Source organism: Macaca fascicularis, chromosome 2, assembly GCF_037993035.2.
Source record: "Macaca fascicularis isolate 582-1 chromosome 2, T2T-MFA8v1.1".
NCBI lineage: Eukaryota > Metazoa > Chordata > Mammalia > Primates > Cercopithecidae > Macaca > Macaca fascicularis.
This window is the reverse complement of record NC_088376.1, coordinates 1,031,849-1,056,094: the sequence shown is the minus strand read 5'-3', so window position 1 is coordinate 1,056,094 and position 24,246 is coordinate 1,031,849. Positions and strand designations below refer to the sequence as shown.

Sequence of the window (24,246 nt, the reverse complement as noted above, 5' to 3'; positions counted from 1 at the left end):
CCACTCATTTTTACTATTTTTTTAAATTATTTTTCATTTTTAGAGATGGGATGTCATTCTCTCCTAGGCTAGAATGCAGGGACACAATTATAACTTGCTGCAGCCTCAACTCCTGGCCTCAAGCAAACCTGCCTCACCGTCCCAAGTAGCTGGGACTACAGTCAGGCACCACCACGCCCAGCTAATTTTAAAAAAATGTTAGAGACCGGGGTGGGAGGTGGGGTGCCCTCACTGTGTTGCTCAGGCCTCTTGAACTCCTGGCCTCAAGCAATCCTCCCACCTTAGCCTCCCAAGTAGCTGGGATTACAGGCACAAGCAAGGGTTGACTAATTTTTTAACTCCTAAAAATATACTCAGTCCTAGGATAGCATAGAGTTTACTATATTAAGGACCTTAAAATCTTGTTGAATATTCAAACATTAATCTATAAGCTTGGTCAGTTCAGGGCTAGCATAGTATGTTGCTATTACAATGGATGTGTTCATACATGTAGATAGGAGGAATGAGGCCTGTTACAGAGAACTTGATAGAATTTAGTGTAGATGTAGAAGGTAATAAGCAATCGGATGACAATAGTGCATTTGAAAAGGTACATCTGGCAACTAATTCTACAGCATTGTAGCATTAGTATGGAATATATGAATAGACAAATTAGTCATTGTAGTTGAAATTTACCTAAAAACATAAATTAAAAACTGCCCTTAAATAGCTTAATATCTTTCGAATAACAATTTTAGGAAGCCCAGGATAACAAAAACCTATATATGCATCGGATAAATGTTATTTGCTGGGGATGACAAATACGTCACCCACCATTGTGACCCACGCTCATAACATATTATGTATCATGGAACTTGTTGCTGAAGTAACTAGAATGTGTTGAGAGTTTATAGAACAGCTCTCTGGGCAGCTCTTTTAACTAATCAACTTTGGCACTGGGATTAAACATTTTTATACCTTCTAGCATTTAGCAATTCATGCCAATTGAGGTGTCATTGAAGAGTTGGGGCTTGAATGAGAGGATCTCTCATCCTTATTTTTCTTTTGCTCTCTGACCCGAACTTTCTGATCTGTGGTCTTTATATCCTCCACATGTTACCACTATAAGTCGTATCTGGATGCGTTCATGCTGATCCATCTTCCAGTCTCACCTTCCAGTTGGTCCTACTTCATAATCCTTCAGGTTTAATTCAAAACCTAATTTATCCATGATACAGTTTTCTCTGAACTCGTAAGTAAGCCCCATCACTCTTAGCCCTTTTTTGGGCTCATTCTCTAATTGGCCTGTCTGGGTTCCATAATTAGATTGCAATCCTCCAGGAAAAGGATTGACAGCCTCTTCTATTTCCATAGTAAATACTAGCTGATTGACTGTTGGTAAAGTTTACGTCATACAGCAGAAATGGCTTCTTCAGTAAAACAGACTGAAGAATGTGCTAGAGACTGGTTGCAATACAAGTGAGGTCTAATTGGTTTTAAATGAAGCATTTTCCATTCTTTCATTACTTGAGTGGTTTCAATTTGGAGTATCTTCGGTTCTACCTTTAATTCCCACATTTAGATTATGGTCAGATCATTTTCTGTTCCTCAGTTTTGGCTCCAGACCAAGATTTTAGATTTTAATACTATTCTAATCTTGCTTTATCCAACAACAATAAAATCTTGCCAAAAGGACAAGTACTATTGAAGATATTTCTTGTATTTTCATTAAGAAGAGCTATTTTATAAAAGGGATGGATGATATAAAGTATTTATATAACGTTTTTAATGAGAATTTTGAGCCCAATTAGCACATGTTTGTTTTCTCTCCAGCAACCATAGTTAAGTCCATCAAATCTCGACTTAGATCATCTGGTAATACAATGAAGTTGGGAAACGGTTTAGGTCGTATCTCAGAGGGTCCTCTCCTCTCACCATCCAAGTTTCTGCAGCAACAGTGTTAAGAAAGGATCCTGGCCGGGCGCGGTGGCTCACGCCTGTAATCCCAGCACTTTGGGAGGCAGAGGCGAGCGGATCACGAGGTCAGAAGATCGAGACCAGCCTGGCCAACATGATGAAACCCCCGTCTCTACTAAAAATACAAAAACTAGCCGGGCGAGGTGGCGGGCACCTGTAGTCCCAGCTACTCGGGAGGCTGAGGCAGGGGAATCGCTTGAACCCGGGGAGCGGAGCTTGCAGTGAGCCGAGATCACGCCACTGCACTCCAGCCTGGGCGACAGAACGAGACTCCGTCTCAAAAAAAAAAAAAAAAAAAAAAAAACTTAATTTAATGCTTAGCCTAATCCTCCACTACTGAGGGAGCAAGGCGGAGAAGTTTTGATGCGGAGCGTTGTCTGGAAGATGTTTTTGTAGAGGCATTTTAGAAATGCCCCTGGCAGGGTAGAGTAGGGGCTGCTCCGGATTTGTGAGTCCGTTTTAATTCCCCTTGAAAAGCTCGCCATGTGGGCGGGGGCAAGGCCCGGCTGCGCCGGGGGGCACCGCGGTGCTGCCCGTCACGGGAACCGGCGGGGTCCGGGAGCCCCTTTCTCCGCCCACCCAGCGGTCCGGCCGCGCATGCGCCGAGCTGAGGGCCCAGTGTTGTCGGCTGGGAAATGGCGGCCGCGGGCTTGGTCGCGGTGGCCGCGGCGGCCGAGTACTCTGGCACCGTAGCGTCGGGAGGCAACCTCCCCGGTGTTCACTGCGGCCCAAGCTCCGGGGCAGGCCCCGGTTCTGGCCCGGGCTCGTGGAGCCGCTCTCTCGATCGAGCCCTGGAGGAGGCGGCGGTCACCGGGGTGCTGAGCCTGAGCGGCCGGAAACTGAGGGAGTTTCCCCGGGGAGCGGCCAACCACGACCTGACGGACACCACCCGGGCGGGTGAGCGGGGCGGGGGCGCCTCTGCCCGCGGGAGACCGGGCGCCGGGAGCCGCCCCGGCCGGGGAGGCGGGTGCGGGGAGTTACGGGAGCTCGTCCTGTAGGCGCCGGGTCCGGACCCGGGTAACGGGGAGAAGCCGACGGCCCAGCCCTGCGGGCCTGCGCCAGCCCCGAGCCTGGGGAGAGGCGGCGGGCGGCGGCATCTCGGGGAAGGGCGCCGGAGTGATTGATGGATGGTTTCTTAGTCTTTCTGAGGAAACTCAACTTCTGCAGCGGCGGAGGGTGGACGCGTGCCCCGCCCCGGTTCCTGCAGGCCCTTTCGGATTCGGGGTGCCGGATGGAGCTGCTCAGAGATCCGAGCAGCAGGGCTGCCTCCGGGCGGGCTGCGTTGTCCGGGGAGGGTCGGTCTCAGCCCTGGCGGTTTTCCGAAAGAAGTGTTGGGGGTGTGTGTTTAAAGTGAACCCGAAAGAAGTGTTGCGGGGTGTGTGTGTTTGAACCCGAAATAAGTTTTGGGGGGCGTGTGTGTTTGAACCCGAAAGAAGTGTTGCGGGGTGTGTGTGTTTGAACCCGAAATAAGTTTTGGGGGGCGTGTGTGTTTGAACTCGAAAGAAGTGTTGCGGGGGGTGTGTGTTTGAACCCGAAATAAGTTTTGGGGGGCGTGTGTGTTTGAACCCGAAAGAAGTGTTGCGGGGGTGTGTTTAAAGTGAACCCGAACGCTGGAACTTTTCTTCGCCTCCATCTAGTTGACTTACAAAATATACTTGTAAAAATAGCCAGAACCCACCTTCCGACTCCCTTGAGTTTCCTCTCCCACTCCTCATGTCCTCCAAAATAAAAGTTGAAGAAAGCTCCTTAGAAAAGATAGTCTAACATATCTATGCTTGCTATCCTTTTTAAAGCATTACTTCGTGTTATGTATGTTTTCGAAAACAGGAAAGAGGATAAGAAAGTAGGTATTATTGGCTTTCTTAGTTGTAGGGAACAGTGTCTGGTGCCTGAGTTGTTGTTCATCATGTTTGCAGTGAGGGTCATCACTGCTCACCGCAGCCTCCACCTCAGCCTCCCGAGTAGCTGGGACTACAGGCACGCGCCACCACGCCCAGCTAATTTTGTGTGTGTATGTATGTGTATATATATATGTGTGTATATATATGTGTGTGTGTGTGTGTGTGTGTGTTTTTTGAGACGGTATCTTGCTCTTGTGGCCCAGGCTGGAGTGGAATGACACAATCTCGGCTCATTGCAACCTCTGCCTCCCGGGCTCAGGTGATCCTCCCACCTCAGCTCCCCGAGTAGCTGGGACTACAGGCGCCCGCCACCATACCCGGCTAATTTTTGGATTTTTAGTAGAGACGGGATTTCACCATGTTGGCCACGCTGGTCTCGAACTCCTGACCTCAGGTGATTTCGCCTGCCTCGGCCTCCCAAAGTGTGGGATTACAGGCGTGAGCTACCGCGTCCAGTCAATTTTTTTTTTTTTTTTTTTTTTTTTTTGTAGAGATGGGGATTCGCTGTGTTGCCCAGGCTGGTCTCCAACTCCTGGGCTCAAGCTATCCTCTGGCCTCAACCTCACAAAAGGCTGGGATTACAGGCGTGAGCCACTGTGGCTGGCAGTACTTGGTGTCTTATTTTATTTTAAAATCTTAGATTGAGCACGTTTTCTATGCTTTGCAGCCGTTAAAAGTTGATAAGTATTACATATGATTCACTCATTTTGGAAAAATAAACAAAACTGTTAAACTAAATCAAGAAGCTGTTTTTTCCAAAGAAACTTTTGCTATAGTTTAAAATAGAAGAAATTAAATGCCTGCTTATTTAATCTCTTTTTGGAAACAGTTGAACTGAATATTTTTTAGTGAATTACATTAAAGTTTCTTGCTAAGGTAAATATGAGCAGCCACTTGCCTTTTGTGTGTGTTCTGGTAGACAGCATCTAAAATTATCGTTCATACCCCAGATTTCCTGCTTCTGTTTAGGAGATGGCTATATGGTATAGTGATTTCATATTGGTGTGAGTCATTTCAGTGTTACTACATCAAGCCTGAAGCTAAAGAACAAGTTGATTACAGGAGTCTATCTAGCCCATTATCTCACCTGCTTTTCAGTAGTTCTAGGAGCAACGTGTTGAGTCCTTAAGAAGTATTTTATTGACTAAGAAAATCCAAGTGCATTTATGGAGAATAATAAGTAATACCAAAGAGGTTTTTCCTTACTGTGCCCTGAGTTTTTAAGTATGGCGTTGCCCACACTTTAATAGTTTTCTATAGAAACCACATTTTTTAGTTGACTTTTTATCTGGTCAAAAAGTGCAAAAAAGAAGATTACAAGGCATTTTATAACCTATTAGACTAGATTCATTTCTAATATGTAGTAATCGGTTATGAAATATAAAAAATATTTGGCAGACCTTAGTCATTACCCAGTCTCTGAATTGTTTTAAACATAATGCTGATGACGTCATTTATTGGGTATTCACTATTTGTGATTCATTGTGTTAGATATTTTGAAATATATTGCCTTGTTAAAGGCACACAACAATTTGTGGATTAAATATTATCCCCACTTTACATGTGAGGGATCACCTAGAGAAAGTCATATGGCTATTACCACTGCACGGTATCAGTGGTAGAATTTTGGCCCAGGTTGTAGCTATTATCACTCTATAGTATCAGTGGCAGAATTTTGGCCCAGGTTGTAGCTGTTATCACTCTACGGTATCAGTGGCAGAATTTTGGCCCAGGTTGTAGCTGTTATCACTCTACGGAATCAGTGGTAGAATTTTGGCCCAGATTGTAGCTATTACCACTGCACGGTATCAGTGGTAGAATTTTGGCCCAGGTTATAGCTATTACCACTGCACGGTATCAGTGGTAGAATTTTGGCCCAGGTTGTAGCTATTACCACTGCACGGTATCAGTGGCAGAATTTTGGCCCAGGTTGTAGCTATTATCACTCTATAGTATCAGTGGCAGAATTTTGGCCCAGGTTGTAGCTATTATCACTCTACGGTATCAGTGGTAGAATTTTGACCCAGGTTGTAGCTGTTATCACTCTATAGTATCAGTGGCAGAATTTTGACCCAGGTTATAGCTATTATCACTCTATAGTATCAGTGGTAGAATTTTGGCCCAGGTTGTAGCTGTTATCACTCTACGGTATCAGTGGTAGAATTTTGGCCCAGATTGTAGCTATTATCACTCTATAGTATCAGTGGCAGAATTTTGGCCCAGGTTCGTCTAACTCTGTTCTTTCCACTGTACCGTGCAGCCTCTTCATGTAGAAATAGGTATTGCTGTTCCTGTTTTTACAGATGGTGGAAACCAGCATTTAGAGATATTCAACACTTTGCTCAAAGATCTGTGGCTAAAGGACAGAGAAGAGGGTATTAGCCATGATTTTACTCTAGTTTGAGGTGACTCCAAAAGCCATAGTCTATTTTTATGGCAGGTACTTTGATTAATTCGGGACCAACTTATGGTAGTTATTAGGTAGCTTAGACCTTATAGAAAATTTAAAGCCAAGTAAAATTAGTTGAATGCTAATATATAAAAGTTGCCTCACATACTGTTCCCTCATAATGTATAGCGGGTACATGGTAGAGCTGTTGTCCTTCGAATTCATATCCTAGGGAACAGCATATATTACCCATATTTATAATTAGACATGATTTTGAATTTATTGGGAACGTTTTCTTGAGACTTTCTGTACTCTTTATTTTAAAAGGTTAATCTGGCCGGGCCTGGCTCTCGCCTATAATCCCAGCACTTTGGGAGGCCAAGGCGGGCGGATCACCTGAGATCGGAAGTTCCAGACCAGTCTGGCCAACATGGTGAAACCCGGTCTCTACTAAAAATACAAAAATTAGCCAGGTATGATGGCGGGTGCTTGTAATCCCAGCTGTGTGAGAGGCACAAGACTCACTTGAACCCAGGAGGCGGAGGTTGCAGTGAGCTGCGATTGTGCCACTGCGCTCCAGCCTGGGCGACAGAGTAAGTGCTATCTCAAAAAAAAAAAAAGAAAAATGAAAAAGGTTAATCTTTTGGAAACGGGGAATATTTATTTGGGAATGGGTGACTTGATACAGTGGACAAGAAATCACAGAAGACTTCTTGAAGCAGAAAGGATATAACTTGGATTTGGGCAAGCAGAAACAAGAAGGAAAGCCATTGTAGGCAGTGGTGGACAGCGTGCAAAAAATGTCAGAGTATAAGGGACATCAGTTAATTTTGCCAGGCCATCATTCAATCCCTTCTGGTAACAGGACTCCCATTTTCCCAGGGAACCACCCTCTCAGTTAAGTGAACGCCACCCTGACATACGGTATGCCAGTGACTCAGGCCCAGCTCATGGTCAGTCAGTCTGCAGTCCATTGCTCTGGCCGTAGTGATTGTTCAGAGGTGGGCACATTTTGCAATGAGCACAGATAAGTAACTGAATTTTTTGTTGAACTGTTGAGAAAGAGGCATGCTTTGAGTCCTGGGGTTGCTGAGAGAATAGGATGTGAGCCTGGAAGTTACCAATAAGTGGAAAGCAGAGCCAAAAGATGGAGACAGTGAGACCAAGTTCTGATGGCAGTGTTTGTACCTTTGGGTCAGCCGCCATGCTTAAAGTCAGTGCTATCTCTGTACTTTCAGATTATGTGAGCTAGTAAATTCTCCTTTCTGCTTAAGGTGAGTAAAAAAAATTTTGTTTTTGAGACGGAGTCTTGCTCTGTCGCCCAGGCTGGAGTGCAGTGGCGTGATCTCGGCTCACTGCAAATTCTGCCTCCCAGGTTCAAGCAATTCTCCTGCCTCAGCCTCCTGAGTAGCTGGGATTACAGGCACCCGCCACCACGCCTGGCTAATTTTTATATATATAGTAGAGACAGGGTTTCACCATATTGGCCAGGCTGGTCTTGATCTCCTGACCCTGTGATCCGCCCGCCTCGGCCTCCCAAAGTGCTGGGATTATAGACGTGAGCCACCGCACCCGGCCAGAATTTTTTGATGATAAAAAGGTCCTGACTAATACAGTGAAACCGCTCATCATGATACTGTGATGAGACCAATTTGGTCAAAATAAATTATTGGATTAGCGACTATAAGAGCTGCCTTTCACATATGAGGAAGCTAGATAGCCGATAGGTTTAGAGACAGGTCAGCATTCATTCAACAGACATTTCTTGACTAAAGGATTTTGGCAGTTATCAGTGTACAAAGAGGACCAAGACATCCCCTGCCCTGAAAGCACTCAAGAGATCTAATGGGGAGATAGACAGGTGGAAGGATTGTTTGAATTGTATAATAGCTAAACTTTTATGCTGGGTAATGTAGAGGAAACAAACATGAGGCCTTATGAATATTTTTAAATCTAGTAATCTGGTTGGGTAGCTGCATAGTAGAAAGCTGTGAGGGTACGAAATCCTGGTACACTGAGATTATACTGGTAAATGAAAATGTACAAATGCTGACTGAATTTATTTAAGAAATAAAGGACAGAAGGAGTCCAAGATAACTTTAAACTGTAAGACTAGAAAGATAGTAATGCTATTGCTTATAATAGTAGCTGACATTTATTGAGGTCTTAACATATTCCAGGTATTGTGCTAAGCTCTGTGTGTGTGTGTGTATATATATATATTATATATAAAACATGAACAAAAACAACCATAGTGAGTTTTTGACCCCATTTTACATGTGAGAAAATTGAGGGTCAGGAGATTAATTTGATCAAAGTCTTACAGCTAATAAGTGACAGAACTAGGATTCAATTTCTGATGCATTTGACCCTAAAACTTGTGTTATTGATCAATAATTATACTGACAAGTTAGGTTCCTATAATTTCTTTGGTTTGCCCAATATCTTTGAAGGCTTGGTACCACAGCTAGTGAATCATGTGGGACAAATAGAAACTAGAGTTTTAGAATGTAGAGTGAGACTTTGGGAGGTTGAGGTGGGTGGATCACGAGGTCAGGAGTTCAAGACCAGCCTGGCCAACATGGTGAGACCCTGTCTCTACTAAAAATACAAAAAATTAGCTGGGCATGGTGGCACATGCCTGTAATCCCAGCACTTTGGGAGGCCGAGGTGGGATCACCCAAGGTCTGGAGCTCAAAACCAGCCTGGCTAACATGGTGAAACCCCTTCTCTACTAAAAATACAAAAAATTAGCCGGGTGTGGTGGTGCACACCTGTAATCCCAGCTACTTGGGAGGCTGAGGCAGGAGAATTGCTTGAACCCTGGAGGCAGAGGTTGCGGTGAGCCAAGATCACACCATTGCACTCCAGCCTGGGCAACAAGAGCAAAACTCCGTCTCAAAAAAAAAAAAAAAAAAAAAAATGTAGAGTGAGGTTAAGACTGTGGAATAAATTCAAGAGAGTCATAGTGAGAGTTTATAAGATTCTTGGAGGAAGGACGTAGAGTATGGAAAAGGTAGGCACTGCCAACTCAGGGAGATACCAGCATTTTAAAAGGTGGAAAGAGGAGTCAGTCTGGGAAAAAACAAAAACAGAAAAAAGATTCAGTAACTAGGCCTGTACTAGAATTCACAGAATCCTAAAACTAGGCCAGGCGCAGTGGCTCACACCTGTAATCCCAGCACTTTGGGAGGCCGAGGCAGGTGGATCACCTGAGGTCAGGGGTTCGAGACCAGTCTGCCCAACACGGTGAAACTCCGTCTCTACTAAAAATACAAAAATTAGCTGGTTGCCGTTGGCGGGCGCCTATAATCCTAGCTACTCAGCAGACAGGCAGGGGAATTGCTTGCGCCGGGGAGGCGGAGGTTGCAGTGAGCCGAGATGGTGCCTCTGTACTCCAGCCTGGGCAACAGAGCTAGACTCAAAAAGGAAGGAAGGAAAAGAAAAATCCTAAAACCAGAAGGAACCATAGTGACCTTCTGAGTTATTTCACAAATGAGAAGCAATCTGAAGCTGGGTGCAGTGGCTCACGCCTGTAATCCTAGCACTTTAACACTTTGGAAGGCTGAAGCAGGTGGATCGCTCGAGCCCAGGGGTTGGAGATCAGCCTAGGCAACGTTGCAAACCTCATCTCTTAAAAAAAAATACGAAAATTAGTTTTGGTGGAATGCACCTGTAGTCGCAGCTACCTGGGAAGCTGAGGTGGGAGACTGAGTCTGCAGTGAGTGGAGATGGCGCCACTGCTCTCCAGTGTGGGCAACAGAGTGAGACTCTGTCTCAAAAAATAAATAAATAAAAATAAGAGAGAAGCAATCTCAGATTAAATGATATTCTTAAGGTTATATAGTGAGGTGATACTGTTTTACAGAAGGCAAATAAGAGTCATAGCTGAAGCTAGAAGTAAACTTGAATGAAATACAGAAAACAAGAAACCAAAGACTCAACATTGCGGTAAAGCCTACAGGTGAGAGCAGGATGCTGTGGGGAGGTGGACTAAGGTTACACACACAAAAAGGAAACAAATTGACATGTAGCAGGTGAACCAAAGTAATGCAGTGTTATTGGAGCTATGAGAAAATTTTCAAGAAATTAATACTTTCTAGGTAAGAAGGATGAGGACTGCTAAAATGCCATTTAATTTTCCAAGGCGGCAGTCTGTAACTCACAAAATTATGGTTTCATTAGTCTTGGAAATACGGACTAGAGTACCAGGTCTTAATTTGAGATTGTGTTTTTTCTTGGATCGTTGTTTATGTCTATTTTGTAACAATCGCAGTATATGCACTATGAATTTTTCTAGAACTGTGCTGTCTAGTATGGTAACAACTAGCCGTAAGTGGTTATTAAAATAGAAATGTAAAACTCGATTCTTCATTTGCAGTAGCCACATTTTGAGTGCTCACTAGCCACATATGTCATTTTGGACAGTACCTTGGACCCACCTCCTGTCTGTCATGTTGGACAGCACAGATATTAGAACTTTCTCATCACTGCTGGAAGTTATGTTGGATAGTATGTTAGACTCCCCTGGGATTGTTTTTAAAAGGGAACGGGAGGTAGTAGGATGGTTTCTTTAGGGGAGGCAAGAAGATGAACCATAGATGACCATCAGACCAGTGTTGAGAGTAGGGGAGTGGCAGCAGTGTTGGGGCCAAGGATTTCCCAGGTTCCAGTTCCTTTTACAGTGGCTGTATTTGGGAGCTGGATGGTTAACGTTACTTCATATTATAACATCAAGTATGACTTTAAGTGGTATGGTTATATACATGTTTCTCATTCTTTGCAGTTCATTTGTGAAATATCCCAGTTGTGCTTGGGAAAAATGTATGGTCAATGTGGTAATTCACACAAAGGAATATTATTTTGAATTCCTGAAGCAGCCGGCAATATCAAATGAGGTGCGACTAATTTTAGAATCAAACTAGTCCTAAAAATTTAAAGCATTTCCCTATTCACTTTTAACTTTCTTCTTTGCTTTTCACAATTTCTAAATTTTTGTTTGAAGGAAGTCTTAAACCTTGGATTTTAACTTACTTCTTATTTAAAGACTGGATAATAGATTTTCCCATTAAAAACAGGTTTTTGACTAGGTGCGGTGGCTCATGCCTGTAATCCCAGCAATTTGTGAGGTCGAGGTGGGTGGATCACCTGAAGTCAGGAGTTTGAGACCACCCTGTCCAACATGGCGAAACCCCATCTCTACTAAAAATACAAAAATTAGCCAGCTGTGGTGACGCGTGCCTGTAATCCCAGCCTCAGCTACTCGGGAGGCTGAGGCAGAATTGCTTAACCCGGGAGGCAGAGGTTGCAGTGAGCTGAGATCGCATTACCGCACTCCAGCCTGGGTGACAGAGTAAGACTCCGTTAAAACAAACAAACAAACAAAAAGAACAAACAGGCTGGGTGCAGTGGCTCACGCCTGTAATCCCAGCACTTTGGGAGGCCGAAGCGGGTGGATCCTGAGATCAGGAGTTCAAGACGAGCCTGGCCATGATGGTGAAACCCGTTTCTACTAAAACTACCAAAAAAAAAAAAAAATTAGCCAGGTGTGCTGGCAGGTGTTTGTAAACTCACCTACTCAGGAGGCTGAGGCAGGAGAATCGCTTGAACCCTGGTGGTGGAGGTTGCAGTGAGCTGAGATCATGCTGATCACCCCACTATACTCCGCTCCAGCCTGGGCGACAGAGTGAGACACTGTCTCAAAAAAACAAAAAACAAAAAAACCCCACAGTTTTTAAAAAATGATTTTCATATCATACAGAGTGGGAAGGTCAGCCACAGTCTTATTAAGATTTCCAATAAATGCAACAGATTATATCCAGAATATTTATAGAATTTCTACAAACAAGAAAAAGACAACCCAGTAGAAAACTGAGAAAACACTTGAACTAGTACTTTACTAAAGAGGAATTCCAAATGGCCAATAAATATTTGAAAAGGTGCTCAACCTCATCAGTAATCAAGAGAATAGAAAATAAAACCACAGTGGGTACTCTAAAAGTTGATGATTCCAAGTACTGGAAAGAACGTGGAGCAGTGGAGACTCACACGATGCTGTGGGAGCTTGTGGGAGTGTGAACTGGTGCCTCAACTTTGAAAATGCTTAGGAACGATCCAGGAAGGTTTAACATACATGTAATACATATAAATACATATATTTATACATACTCTGTGACCCAGAAATTCCACTCTGAGATATATCCCTCAGAGAAAGTTGTGTGTATGTATACCAGGATATATAGCATGTATAAGACTGTCCATAGCATTATTCGTATTTGACAAAATAGAAACAACTTAAGTGATGATCACCAGTAGAATGGATAAATCAATTGTGTGGCAGTGAATGAGCTGGCCGGGTGTGGTGGCTCACGCCTGTAATCCCAGCACTTTGGGAGGCTGAGGCGGGTGGATCACAAGGTCAGGAGTTCGAGACCAGCCTGACCAACATGGTGAAACCCCATCTCTACTAAAAATACAAAAGGTTATCCGGGCGTGGTGGCAGACGCCTGTAATTTTAGCTACTCAGGAGGCTGAGGCAGGAGAATCGCTTGAACCTGGAGGCGGAGGTTGCAATGAGCTGAGATCACACCACAGCACTCCAGCCTGGGTGACAGAGTGAGACTCCATCTCAAAAAAAAAAAAAAAAAAAAAAAAAGACAAGAAAATGAATGAGCTATAACTATATGCAATTGCAGGAATGAACCTTAGAAACATAATGTCGAGAAAGTGAAGTGTGAAGCATAATATATATAGTACAAATATATTTAGTAAAGTTCAAAAACAAAAATGTAAGTGCTAAAAGTACGAAGAAAAGGAAATAATTACCATAAAAATCAGGACGATGGTTCCCTCTAGGGGAGGAGCAAAAGGCTGTGATTAGGAAAGGGGGCTTTGTGTTGGGAGTCAGGGATGTATTTCTGAAGTATTGGAAATACTCTGTTTCATGACCTTGGTGGTGATTATATGGTTGTTCATGTTTTACTTTTTAAAAATTGAATTGTACGTTTATGATTTATTCACTTTTCATTTATGTTCTACTTTTGTTGAGGCTAACTTCCTCATTGTTAACTCATGTATTTCTCATGGCCATCTCTTTTTAAATTCTCTTCCTCTCTCTACCGTCCTCCCCCTCAGTTAGGCACTTACTGTTTCCCTAATACCCTGTGCACATTTTTCTATTGTCACAGTACACAATATCATCTTTTCTTCTAGATTGGCAGCTTCTTGGAGGAGGTATGTTAGTTTTCTGTTGCTAAGTAGCAAATTATTACAAATTTAACAGCTTAAAACACCACCCATTTATTATAGTTCCATAGGTTAGGAGTCTGGACTCAAGGTTCCGCAAGACTGAAACTAATGTGTTGGCAGGCTGGGCTCTTACCTGGAGGCTTTGGGGAACAGTTTGCTTCCAAGCTCATTCAAGTTTTGGCAGAATTCAGTCTTTGTGGTTATAAAACTGAGGTTCTCATTTCCTTTCTGGTTGTCAGCCTCAGGCCACTCTCAGGTCCTGGAGGCCACCTGCATTCTTACAACATGGCCCTGTCTATCCTCAAGCCAGCATTGGTGTGTCATCAACACTTCTCGTGCTTCCAATTTCTCAGACCTCTGCTGCTGCTATCCACAGCATTCATGTGATGAGACTGGGTTTACCAAGATTGTGCCTCTTAATTCTAAAGTCAACTGATTAGTAAACGTCATGACATCTGCAAAATCCCCTCTTCCACATAAGGAAGATAGTCGGGGTATGAGATCCTGTATTCACAGTTCCAGGGATTAGAGTGGTGTCTTCGTCCATTTTTTGCTGCTATTACAGCATACCACAGACTGAGTAGTTTATAATGAGTAGAAATTTGTTGGCTTACAATTTTGGAGGTTGGAAAGATCAAGATCTAGGTGCTGCCATCTAGTGAGGGCCTTCTTGCTGTGTTACATTTTGTTGAAGATTTTTGCATCTGTGTTCATCAGTGATAGTGGCTTTTGTAATTTTATTTTTTGTATCTGGCTTTGGTATCAGGGTAATGCTGGCCTCGTAAACTGAGTTTGGAAGTATTCCTTTCTTTTCAGTTTTTTTAAAGAGTTTGAGAAGCATTGTTACTAGTTCTTCATTTGTTTGGCAGAATTCAGCAGTGAAACCATGGTTTTTCTTTGGTGAGAGACTATTACTAATTCAGTCCTTACTCATTAATCCGTTCGGATTTTGTTTCTTCATGATTCAATCTTGGCAGGTTCTATGTTCCTAGGAATTTATGCGTTTCTTCTGAGTTATCCAGTTTGTTGGTGTTTAACTTTTGAGTGTTTGTTGAATGAATGGATGCGTGAATGAGAAGGCGAAAAGAATGATTGAGAGCCTCTTCACTTTCATAGCTTTGGAAATAGTGACACCTGACTGCACTATAAAGTAACTGGTTTCAGTGGGGACCCTGGAGGTTTCAATGATACGTAGAATTCAATCAGAACATTCTCAAGGATAATACTAGTGGGTATGGTTCTCTTTGGCGTGAAAAAGTCAAGCATTCAGAACTTTTTAAATTGGTATCATAGAGGATAAGAGAAATGATGTTACATGTGCTAAGAGTTTGTCTCTCAAAATGTCAATTTCTAGGTATTTGGAAACTTTCACAATAGATTCATTGATTATAATAAAAGGAATAAAAATGTTAAACCTTATATGGAGTGAAGGAGGCTTTCTGTTTATCCCGTGTTTTCCACTTTGGTAGTTACATAAGTCTCACTTGTGTAAGGAAAATCTTAGTCAGATAATGTGGTTATGCTTCTTTTAGCCTAGAAAATTTGTGGCTTCTGGCCATCCATTATCAAGTGACAAGCTGCAGCATATTGCTTCTCAGGCTTTGGTGTTGTGCATAAAGTCACCTGGGGCACTTTTTAAAAAAAATACTTGTCCCTGGATCTGATTCCTAGAGAGATTGAGATCTGGGGTGGAGTTCATTAAACTACATTTTTAACAAGCATCCTGACGGTACTAGGTGCAGGTGGTTAAGAACCACTTGAAAAATACTTCCTTAGAATTTGCTACTTTAAGCCAGGTGTGGTGATTTGTGCCTGTAATCCCAGCTACTTGGGAGGCTGAGGCATGAGAATCACTTGAACCTGGGAGGTGGAGGTTGCAGTGAGCTGAGATTGCACCACTGCACTCAAGCCTGGGGCACAGAGTGAGACTGTTTTTTGTTTTTTGTTTAAAAAGAAAAAGAAATAGAATTTGCTCCTTTACTCTAAAAGTTATTTTGGAGGGTAGTAGTTTTTCACATCCGGTTCTATGGCATGCCATATGGGTTCGCGGGCCCTTGTGAGAAATGCAGAATTACAGGCCTCATCTCAGAATAAGAATCTGCATTTGCATTTCAGTTTAAGAAGCACTGCTCTAACGTTAACCAGGTAACTCTTTTTCCGAAGGGTCTCAGTAAGTAAATAATTGGCCTTAGTTAATTTAACCCCATATGATATGGGGAGACCAAATTGAATACTTTCAACATCAGTCTATTAAAAAATGAAAAGGGGACGGGCATGGTGGCTCATGCCTATAATCCCAGCACTTTGGGAGGCTGAGGCAGGCGGATCACTTGAAGTCAGGAGTTCAAGACCAGCCAGCCTGACCAACATGGTGAAACCCCATCTCTACCAAAAAATACAAAAATTTGCCAGGAGTGGTGGCGTGCACCTCTAAGTTAGTTCTAGCTACTAGGGAGGCTGAGGTGGGAGAATTGCTCGAACCGCAGAGGTGGAGGTTGCAGTGAGCCAAGATTGTGCCACTGCACTGGGCGACACAGTGAGACCCTGTATCAAAAGAAAAAAAAAAAAACTCACACATTTTGGGGTGGCAATAAGCAAAGAAGAAAGTTACGACACCAGTTGCCTTGTTCCTAGAATATGATGCGCTGGACATACCATGGATATGTACATGGGTAGAATTTGATGTTAGCAAGCCCTTTTAGACTGGCCTTGCCTCAGCTGTACCCCTCCTTAAGTTATACTGGAAAATAAAAAAGCCTTCATATGTCCTCCTAATAGGTGTGGTAAGGATCCAGAGTGCAGAAATCCCATTGTGTATCCAGAGCTCAATTATCTTGTCCTCACTCCTATCCTGAGGACTGGGGCTTTCTATCTAAAATTATTATACCAGAAACAGGGCTCTATTTCTCACTGGTGTATTTGTTTCTAGTACCTACTTTTAAAAGACTATTACTTGTTCAGTTGCTTATCTTGCTTGTGAAGACAATGTTTAGTAACACGAGGAACTACAAACATTCTTGTGGTCAAATCAACAGTGACCATCATAGGTTTGTTAATTTTGCTGTTTTATCATAATACTTGTAGTTAGTAAACACTTCCTTATTTTCTTTTTTTTTTTTTTTTTTGAGACGGAGTCTCGCTCTGACGCCCAGGCCAGGGTGCAGTGGCCGGATCTCGGCTCACTGCAAGCTCCACCTCCCGGGTTCACGCCATTCTCCTGCCTCAGCCTCCCGAGTAGCTGGGACCACAGGCGCCCGCCACCTCGCCCAGCTAGTTTTTTTGTATTTTTTAGTAGAGACAGGGTTTCACCGTGTTAGCCAGGATGGTCTCGATCTGTTGACCTCGTGATCCACCCGTCTCGGCCTCCCAAAGTGCTGGGATTACAGGCTTGAGCCACCACGCCTGGCCAACACTTCCTTATTTTCTAACATAAGAATGACAAATAGAACTTAAAGGCATTTCCAATAGAATCTATCTGTGCCTTGATTATCCACTCCTTTTTTTATTTTATTTTTTATTTTTTTTTGAGACAGAGTCTCACTTTGTTGCCCAGGCTGGAGTGTAGTGGTATGATCATGGCTCACTGCAACCTCCGCCTCCTGGGTTCAAGCGATTCTCCTGCCTCAGCCTCCCGAGTAGCTGGGACTTCAGGTGTGCGCCACCACTCCCAGCTAATTTTATTTATTTATTTATTTGTTTTGAGATGGAGTCTTGCCCTGTTGCCCGGGCTGGAGTGCAATGGCATGATCTTGGCTCACTGCAACCTCCGCTTCCCGGGTTCAAATTATTCTCCTGCCTCAGCCTCCCAAGTAACTGGGATTATAGGCATCTCTGACCATGCCCAGCTAGTTTTTGTATTTTCAGTAGAGACGGGGTTTCACCATGTTGGCCAGGCTGATCTCGAACTCCTGACCTAGCGATCCACCCACCTTGGCCTCCCAAAGTTCTGGGATTACAGGCGTGAGCCACCGTGCCCGGCCTCCACTCCTTTTTTCACACAAGAAGGGGATTTTTTCATAATACATATTGATTTTTTCATAGTACCCTTCATATTACCTTTTCTTTTTAGGATCTTTATGAATCTGAGAGATTCAGAATGTTAACAACTGACTGTACCTGCTGCATTCCATACTCGCATATCATTGCTTAAACCATGTGTGGCAAAACTTCTTTCCTATTCCAATGTTGATTACTACTGATAACCTGGAAATTATATTCCAAAAACAAAAAGATTTTCTAGGTTCATCTTGTTTTCCCCTCTCCTAACAAAGCAGTTATCCTTAAGGAGCCTTGGTTCATTTTAGTGAGCAATAGGATCCAGGACTACAGCCTGTCTCCTGGAGCTCATTGTCTAACATTTCACATGGCAACTGATACCAGACAAGATAACAATAAAGACAGTTTAGCTTATTTCATTTGAAGGAACAGGAGCCTTTCAAAATCATGAATGTGGTCAATTTTAACCCTTATTTTACCAAATTCTTTTTTTACCCTAATATAGAAGCTTTTCGATGGATACTCATTTATGATCCGTGTTACCAACTTTTCCCATTTTCATTCCCAGCATAGTCACATTTTATGGGCTGTGTTAGTATATATTATACCAAAGCATATTTTGAATTAAAATACCATCAAAAGTTTTAGAAATATCAACATTTAAATGTCACCTTGTGATTGCTCATTTTTAATAAATCTCCTTTTTGTGATGCCGCTGGGCCCATATATTTGAAAGCTCCTAAATTTTACTTACCTGGGTTTACTCAGTATGGTCAGTCTGATTTCCTGTCCCCATTCAGCAGATAATTCAAGGCCAGTTTCATCAAGGATTTATTTTCTTTCTTTAAACAAAGGATTACTTATGAAATATATGCATGATGACTTTCTAGCATAAACCCGAGTTACTTAAATTAACATACTAGGTCATGTAACAGCCATTACTTAATTTCAAGGTAAAATAATTTTATTATTTAGAATACACAGTACTTAATTATTTCACAAAACCTGTGCTTCTGTGAGCAGTGGTGGTCTTTGCGGAATGCAGTGGATGTCTTGCTGTCTTACATTGTGCTGCCCTGTCCAAAAGGCAGTTCTTTTCGTTTCAGGTAACTTTCCACTTTGCTTAACTTGTTATTTACTAGAGTATGTATCAAAGGTTTGAATTATTTTTAGTCTCACATTTTTCTGGAGGAAGAAACCTTCCTGCAACATACAACTATATCACAGTTGCAACTTCTTAGTAATATTGTGTTCAAGTTTCTTAGTACATTTTCCAAATGTGGGTGAACACAGAGACACACAGAGATCGTTACAAACCCAATCATTTAGTTTCTCTCAGGAGGAAGCAAACAACTATTGCTCTTAGTTGTAAATATTCCAGTCATTTTCTTGGACTAGAAATCTTGACCTGTTCTGCCAGTATACAATTCTCTTGGGCACACAGTAGCTGCCACAGAGCACTGTTCTGAAAGTGTGGTTCCTAGGCCAGCAGCAGCAGCATCACCTAGGAAATTGTTAGAGGTTTACATTATTGGATGTTACCTCAGACATGTGGTATCAGAAATTCCAGGGTAGGGCTGAGCAGTCTGTTTTAACAAGCCCTCCAGGTCAGTCTGATGCCTGCTGAAGCTGGATAACCACTGCTGTGGAATGTAGAAAATTTCATGGTAATTGTATAATTTATTCATAAAAAATTCCCAACAAATTTAGTATAGTAATTACGTTTGACAGTTCACAGAGAAATTTATCTAAATTTTAGACTTCCAATTTTGGAGGACTAGCATTTTTAAATTTTCTTCATGGTTATAGCTTTCCATCTGGAAGTCCTAGTGCATTGCTTTTTGCTACATGGAAACTGTGACGTTTGGTTACATCATTCCCCCCAACCCATATTGTTTTGTTAAAAACCTGAAAAGCTTCCTGTTACTTTTTTGGAGTCATTTTGGGGTCGGGGAGGGATAAAGCACTGACCATAATATGAAACATTTTATTAAAAGCTTTATTGCCGGACACGGCGGCTCACGCCTGGAATCCCAGCACTTCGGGAGGCCGAGGCAGGTGGATCACGAGGTCAGGAGTTCGAAACCAGCCTGGCCAACATGGCGAAACCCCATCTCTACTAAAAATACAAAAATTAGCCGGACATGGTGGCGGATGCCTGTAGTCCCAGCTACTCGGGAGGCTGAGGCGGGAGAATGGCGTGAACCCGGGAGGCAGAAGTTACAGGGAGCTGAGATCACGCCACTGCACTCCAGCCTGGGTGACGGAGCGAGACTCTGTCTCAAAAACAAAAAAAATGTATTAAATACTTTAAAAAAATTATAATGACCTCCCTACTGCTACCTCTACCCCTAGGAGAATAAAAGAATAAAAATTCCAGGAGATATTGAAAGGTGGTAGGGCAGGGATCCTGCGTAAGACTCAGAAAATAGCCCCCATTTCTTCCCATTGTAATTTTTTTTTTTTTTTTTTTTTTTTTTTTTTGAGATGGGGTCTTGCTCTGTCACTCAGGCTGGAGTGCAGTGGTGCGATCTCAGCTCATTGCGATCTCCACCTCCTGGGTTGAAGCAATTCTCCTGCCTCAGTCTCCCGAGTAGCTGGGACTACAGACGCCGCCACCATGACCGGCTAATTTTTGTATTAGTAGAGACGGGGTTTCACCATGCTGGCCAGGCTGGTCTCGGACTCCTGACCTCATGATCTGCCCGCATCGGCCTCCGAAAGTGCTGGAGGATTACAGGCGTAAGCCCCCGTGCCCAGCCCCCATTATAATTTTTTTTAACTTTTCTCTCTTAAGATCTGAAGAAAAATGCAGTGCAATGGCATGGCGGAGTGCAAGCATACCATAGTTAACTAACCTATAATCTCTATGCATCTTAAAGGTGATATTAAGTAAGAATCTCTGTGTCTGAAGAGGTAGTTTAATGATGGTATCTAATATTTGCACTAAATGATACCTCTTTCAAAATCCCTCATTTTTACTGGGATAATGCAGCTGCCTGTTAGTCACTTACCTGTTTTTCAGCATTTTAAAATAATTTATAGTATAGTGCTTTGTACAGAAGACCTAGTATACTTATGCATGGACTTTGAATTCAGAGAAATCTAGGTTTGTGTGTCAATTCAGTCTCTTACTAGCTTTGTGTGACTCATAGGAAAGTTTTCTAACCTTCGTAAATGGCGGTTTCCTCATCTGTGCAATGTCTACCTCATAAGGAGGTTTTGTAGATTAAATGAGATTATAGCCATATGGAGCAATACAGGTTCCAGTGCATATATGTGCTTAGCAAATGTTAGTTTTTTAAAAATTTTCACCTTTCTTTTCCTTCCTCTGCTTGCTTCAGTGCTGTATTTTTTTAGTTAGTAAAAATATATTCTCTGCCTGTGTTTCAGTCACTGTTCTAGGCATGGATATAGCTTTTGAATTATGCTCTTTGAATGTTAAATAAACCAAGTCCAGTTTGTTATAACATGTTTTTAGGCCAGGCATGGTGGCTCACACCTGTAATTCCAGCACTTTGGGAGGCCAAGGTGGGAGGATTGCTTGAAGCCAGGAGTTTGAACCACTCTGGGCAACATAGTGAGACACTGGTTTCTACAAAAAGTAAACAAAATTAGCTGGGCATGGTGGCATGCATCTGTAGTCCCAGCTACTTGGGAAGATGAGGCGGGAGGATGGCTTGAGCCCAGGAGTTTGAGCCTGCAGTCAGCTATGATTGCATCACTGTATTCCACCCTGGTGACAGAGTGAGAGCTTCTTTCTGATAACAGTGCGGTGGGGAGGGTGGAGAGGAAGTAATATTTAAAAAAAATTAAAGCTTTTAGTTTTGTTATTCTTACTTTACATTTCATTATGATGTTGTAAAATATATATAACAGGATTAAATTGCTGTATTGTGTAACTGCCATGATCCTAAACCGACATCTTCCTTCTGATATGAATAGTGAAGATAGTTGACTGGTTACTACTAGTAGTTAATATCATGTTTTCCTGGAGTTTTTTGCTGAAGTCATTTTTTGTAATGTATCATTTAGTTCCCTCCTGAATTGTACTTGAAGGATTTTGTTTTACCTTGAAATTTTTGGTTATCATTTTAAAGGTTTTCTTTTAAAATTTCTAGAGAAAGTCTTTATTTTAGTGATCTTTAGATTTTTTAAAATTTGAAGTGAGAAGTTACCAAGTAATTTTGTTTGGCAGCAAAGTTTTCATTGTAATAATACCTCATAAAACACCTTTTCAAAGAAAAGCTTTCATTTGTTTTTGTTATACAATTTTTACATTTCACAATTAAGTGACATTGACCTTGTCCCAGTCCAACATATGTCACCAATTAAGCAAGACTAGAACCCAGGTTTATAGACTACAAGGATAGTTCTCTTAGCTAAATTAAATCTGAGTTTGATTTCATTTTATATTTCTCTGGTTAAATTTCCTTATAAGTTTTCTCATAGCTGAGCTTTGGAAATATGTACCAAAATTTAATCAGCCTACATACATTTTTCAGCATCCCACTCTCCTAGGATATGTGGAAAACGTAACTGGAGAAGAAAGCCTTCTTTTTTTTGAGACAGAGTTTCACTCTTGTTGCCCAGGCTGGAGTGCAATGGTGCTATCTCGGCTCACCTCAACCTCCGCCTCCCGAGTTCAAGTGATTCTCCTGCCTCAGCCTCTCGAGTAGCTGCGATTATAGGCATGCACCACCATGCCCTGCTAATTTTGGATTTTTAGTAGAGCCGGGATTTCACCATGTTGGTCAGGCTGGTCTCGAGCTCCCAACCTCAGTGATCCACCCGCCTTGGCCTCCCAAAGTGCTGGGATTATAGGCGTAAGCCACTGTGCCTGGCCAAGAAAGCCATTTTTTCGAGTCATTTAGAATATGTGATTGCTTTTCCTGAGGATCAAATGGATGCAAACTGATAAAACATGATATGTGGACTATCCTTTAACTTTTCCAGTAAGACACTATTTTCTTAAGGGTCTTACCTCTGTTATATTTTTGAAGGAGAAGAATATGCAACAGAAAAATCAAGGAGGCTTTTTCTTCAGAGGGCTGGGACTAAAACTGGGTCTGGAATTGGGTATAGGCTTGCTGAAGATGGGGACATGTCTCCAAATTGAAAACCTAATGACAACTGGCATACAGAATGGCAGGATCTCCAGGCATCTCTCTACTTGGCTGATATACTCCTCTGGTTATTGGAGTTTTTGTCTTTGGAGAAAATCGAGGGGAAAAGAGAAAAGATTTTAAGGTATCGATACTTACGGAACCCAAATGAAACAGCCAGGTCCCTACATTGTACCTTACAGGGAAGTGTAGACACAGAGCTTCCAACCAGAATTTCAATGTTACTTTTTTTTTTTTTTTGGTTTTTGAGACGGAGTTTCGTTCTTGTTGCCCAGGCTGGAGCGTAGTGGTGGGATCTTGGCTCACCGCAATGTCTGCCTCCCGTGTTCAAGCGACTCTCCTGCCTCAGACTCCCAAGTAGCTGGGATTACAGGCATGTGCCACCATGCCTGGCTAATTTTGTATTTTTTTAGTAGAGACAGGGTTTCTCCATATTGATCAGGCTGGTCTCGAACTCCTGACCTCAGGTGCCGCCCGCCTCAGCCTCCCAAAGTGCTGGGATTATAGATGTGAGTCACTGCACCTGGCCTATGTTTTTAAATATGAAAAGAAAACTGAACACTACTAGCTATTTGAAGAACATTTCTCTGTCTTTTTTTAATTTTAGTAGAGACAGGGGTTCTTACTCTGTTGCTCAGGCTGGTCTCAAACTCCTGAGCTCAAATGATCCTCTCAGCTCGGCCTCCCAAAGTGCTAGGATTACAGGCGTGAGTGCCTGGTCTTGAAGAACATTTCTGACATCAAACACAGAGAAGAACATAACAAAAGGAACCCAGAGAAAACAGTGCTGACAAAAGGAAAACTTCCAAAAATCTGGAATCAATATCCTAAAAGGCAGAAAGGAAGTACTGCCAACATGAAATATAGTAAGGGTGTCTAAGAAAAGGGCATAGGAATGCCAGACACAGCCTGACCTCACGTGAGGTCAGGAGTTTGAGACCAGCCTGGTTAACACGGTGAAACCCTGTCTCTACTAAAAATACAAAATTAGTCTGGTGTAGCATAGAGGCTGAAACAGGAGAATCGCTTGAACCTGGGAAGTGGAGGTTGCAGTGAGCCAAGGTCAAGCCATTGCACTCCAGCCTGAGCAACAAGAGCAAAACTCCATCTCAAAAAAAAATAAATAAAAAATAAAAGGCACAGGAATTCAGAGAATAAGACAGAGCTCTTGGAAATGGAAAGCGCCATATCTATCAGAAATAAAGAAAATTCAGCACAAGTGTTCAGAAATAAAGTTGAGGAAATCTCCCAGAAAGCAGGAAAAAGGAAACAGAAAAATATATCAGTCTAGGAGGTTCGACACTATTAGGTTCCAGATTGAGAAAACAGAATACAAAGAAGGGGGAGGAAATAATTCGTTTAGTTTTTCTTTTTCTTTTTTTTCTTTTTTATTTTTTTGGAGACAGAGTCTTGCTCTGTCACCCAGGCTGGAGTGCTGTGGCGTGATCTTGGCTCACTGCAACTTCTGCCTCCCGGGTTCAAGCGATTCTCCTGCCTCAGCCTCCCAACTAGCTGGAACCACAGGTGCCCGCCGCCCACGCCCAGCTAATTTTTTGTATTTTAGTAGAGATGGGGTTTCACCGTGTGAACTGAGCTCAGGCAATCCGTCCGCCTCGGCCTCCCAAAATGC

The 24,246-nt window shown here is 42.5% G+C and overlaps 1 protein-coding gene across 35 annotated transcripts in view; it reads left to right on the top strand.

The window, feature by feature from the left end:
• The first annotated feature begins 2,573 nt into the window (after nt 1-2,573).
• The window catches only part of LRCH3 (leucine rich repeats and calponin homology domain containing 3), a 101,606-nt gene continuing 79,933 nt past the window's right edge, over nt 2,574-24,246 (top strand). For all 35 annotated transcript variants that reach the window (XR_012430448.1, XR_012430442.1, XR_012430440.1 and 32 more), the window contains exon 1: nt 2,574-2,853. Coding sequence is in view for 22 of the 35 variants with exons in the window: in XM_074030392.1 (XP_073886493.1) it covers nt 2,592-2,853 (262 nt within the window). In the remaining 13 variants the exon portion in view is untranslated. The remainder of the gene's footprint in view (nt 2,854-24,246) is intronic.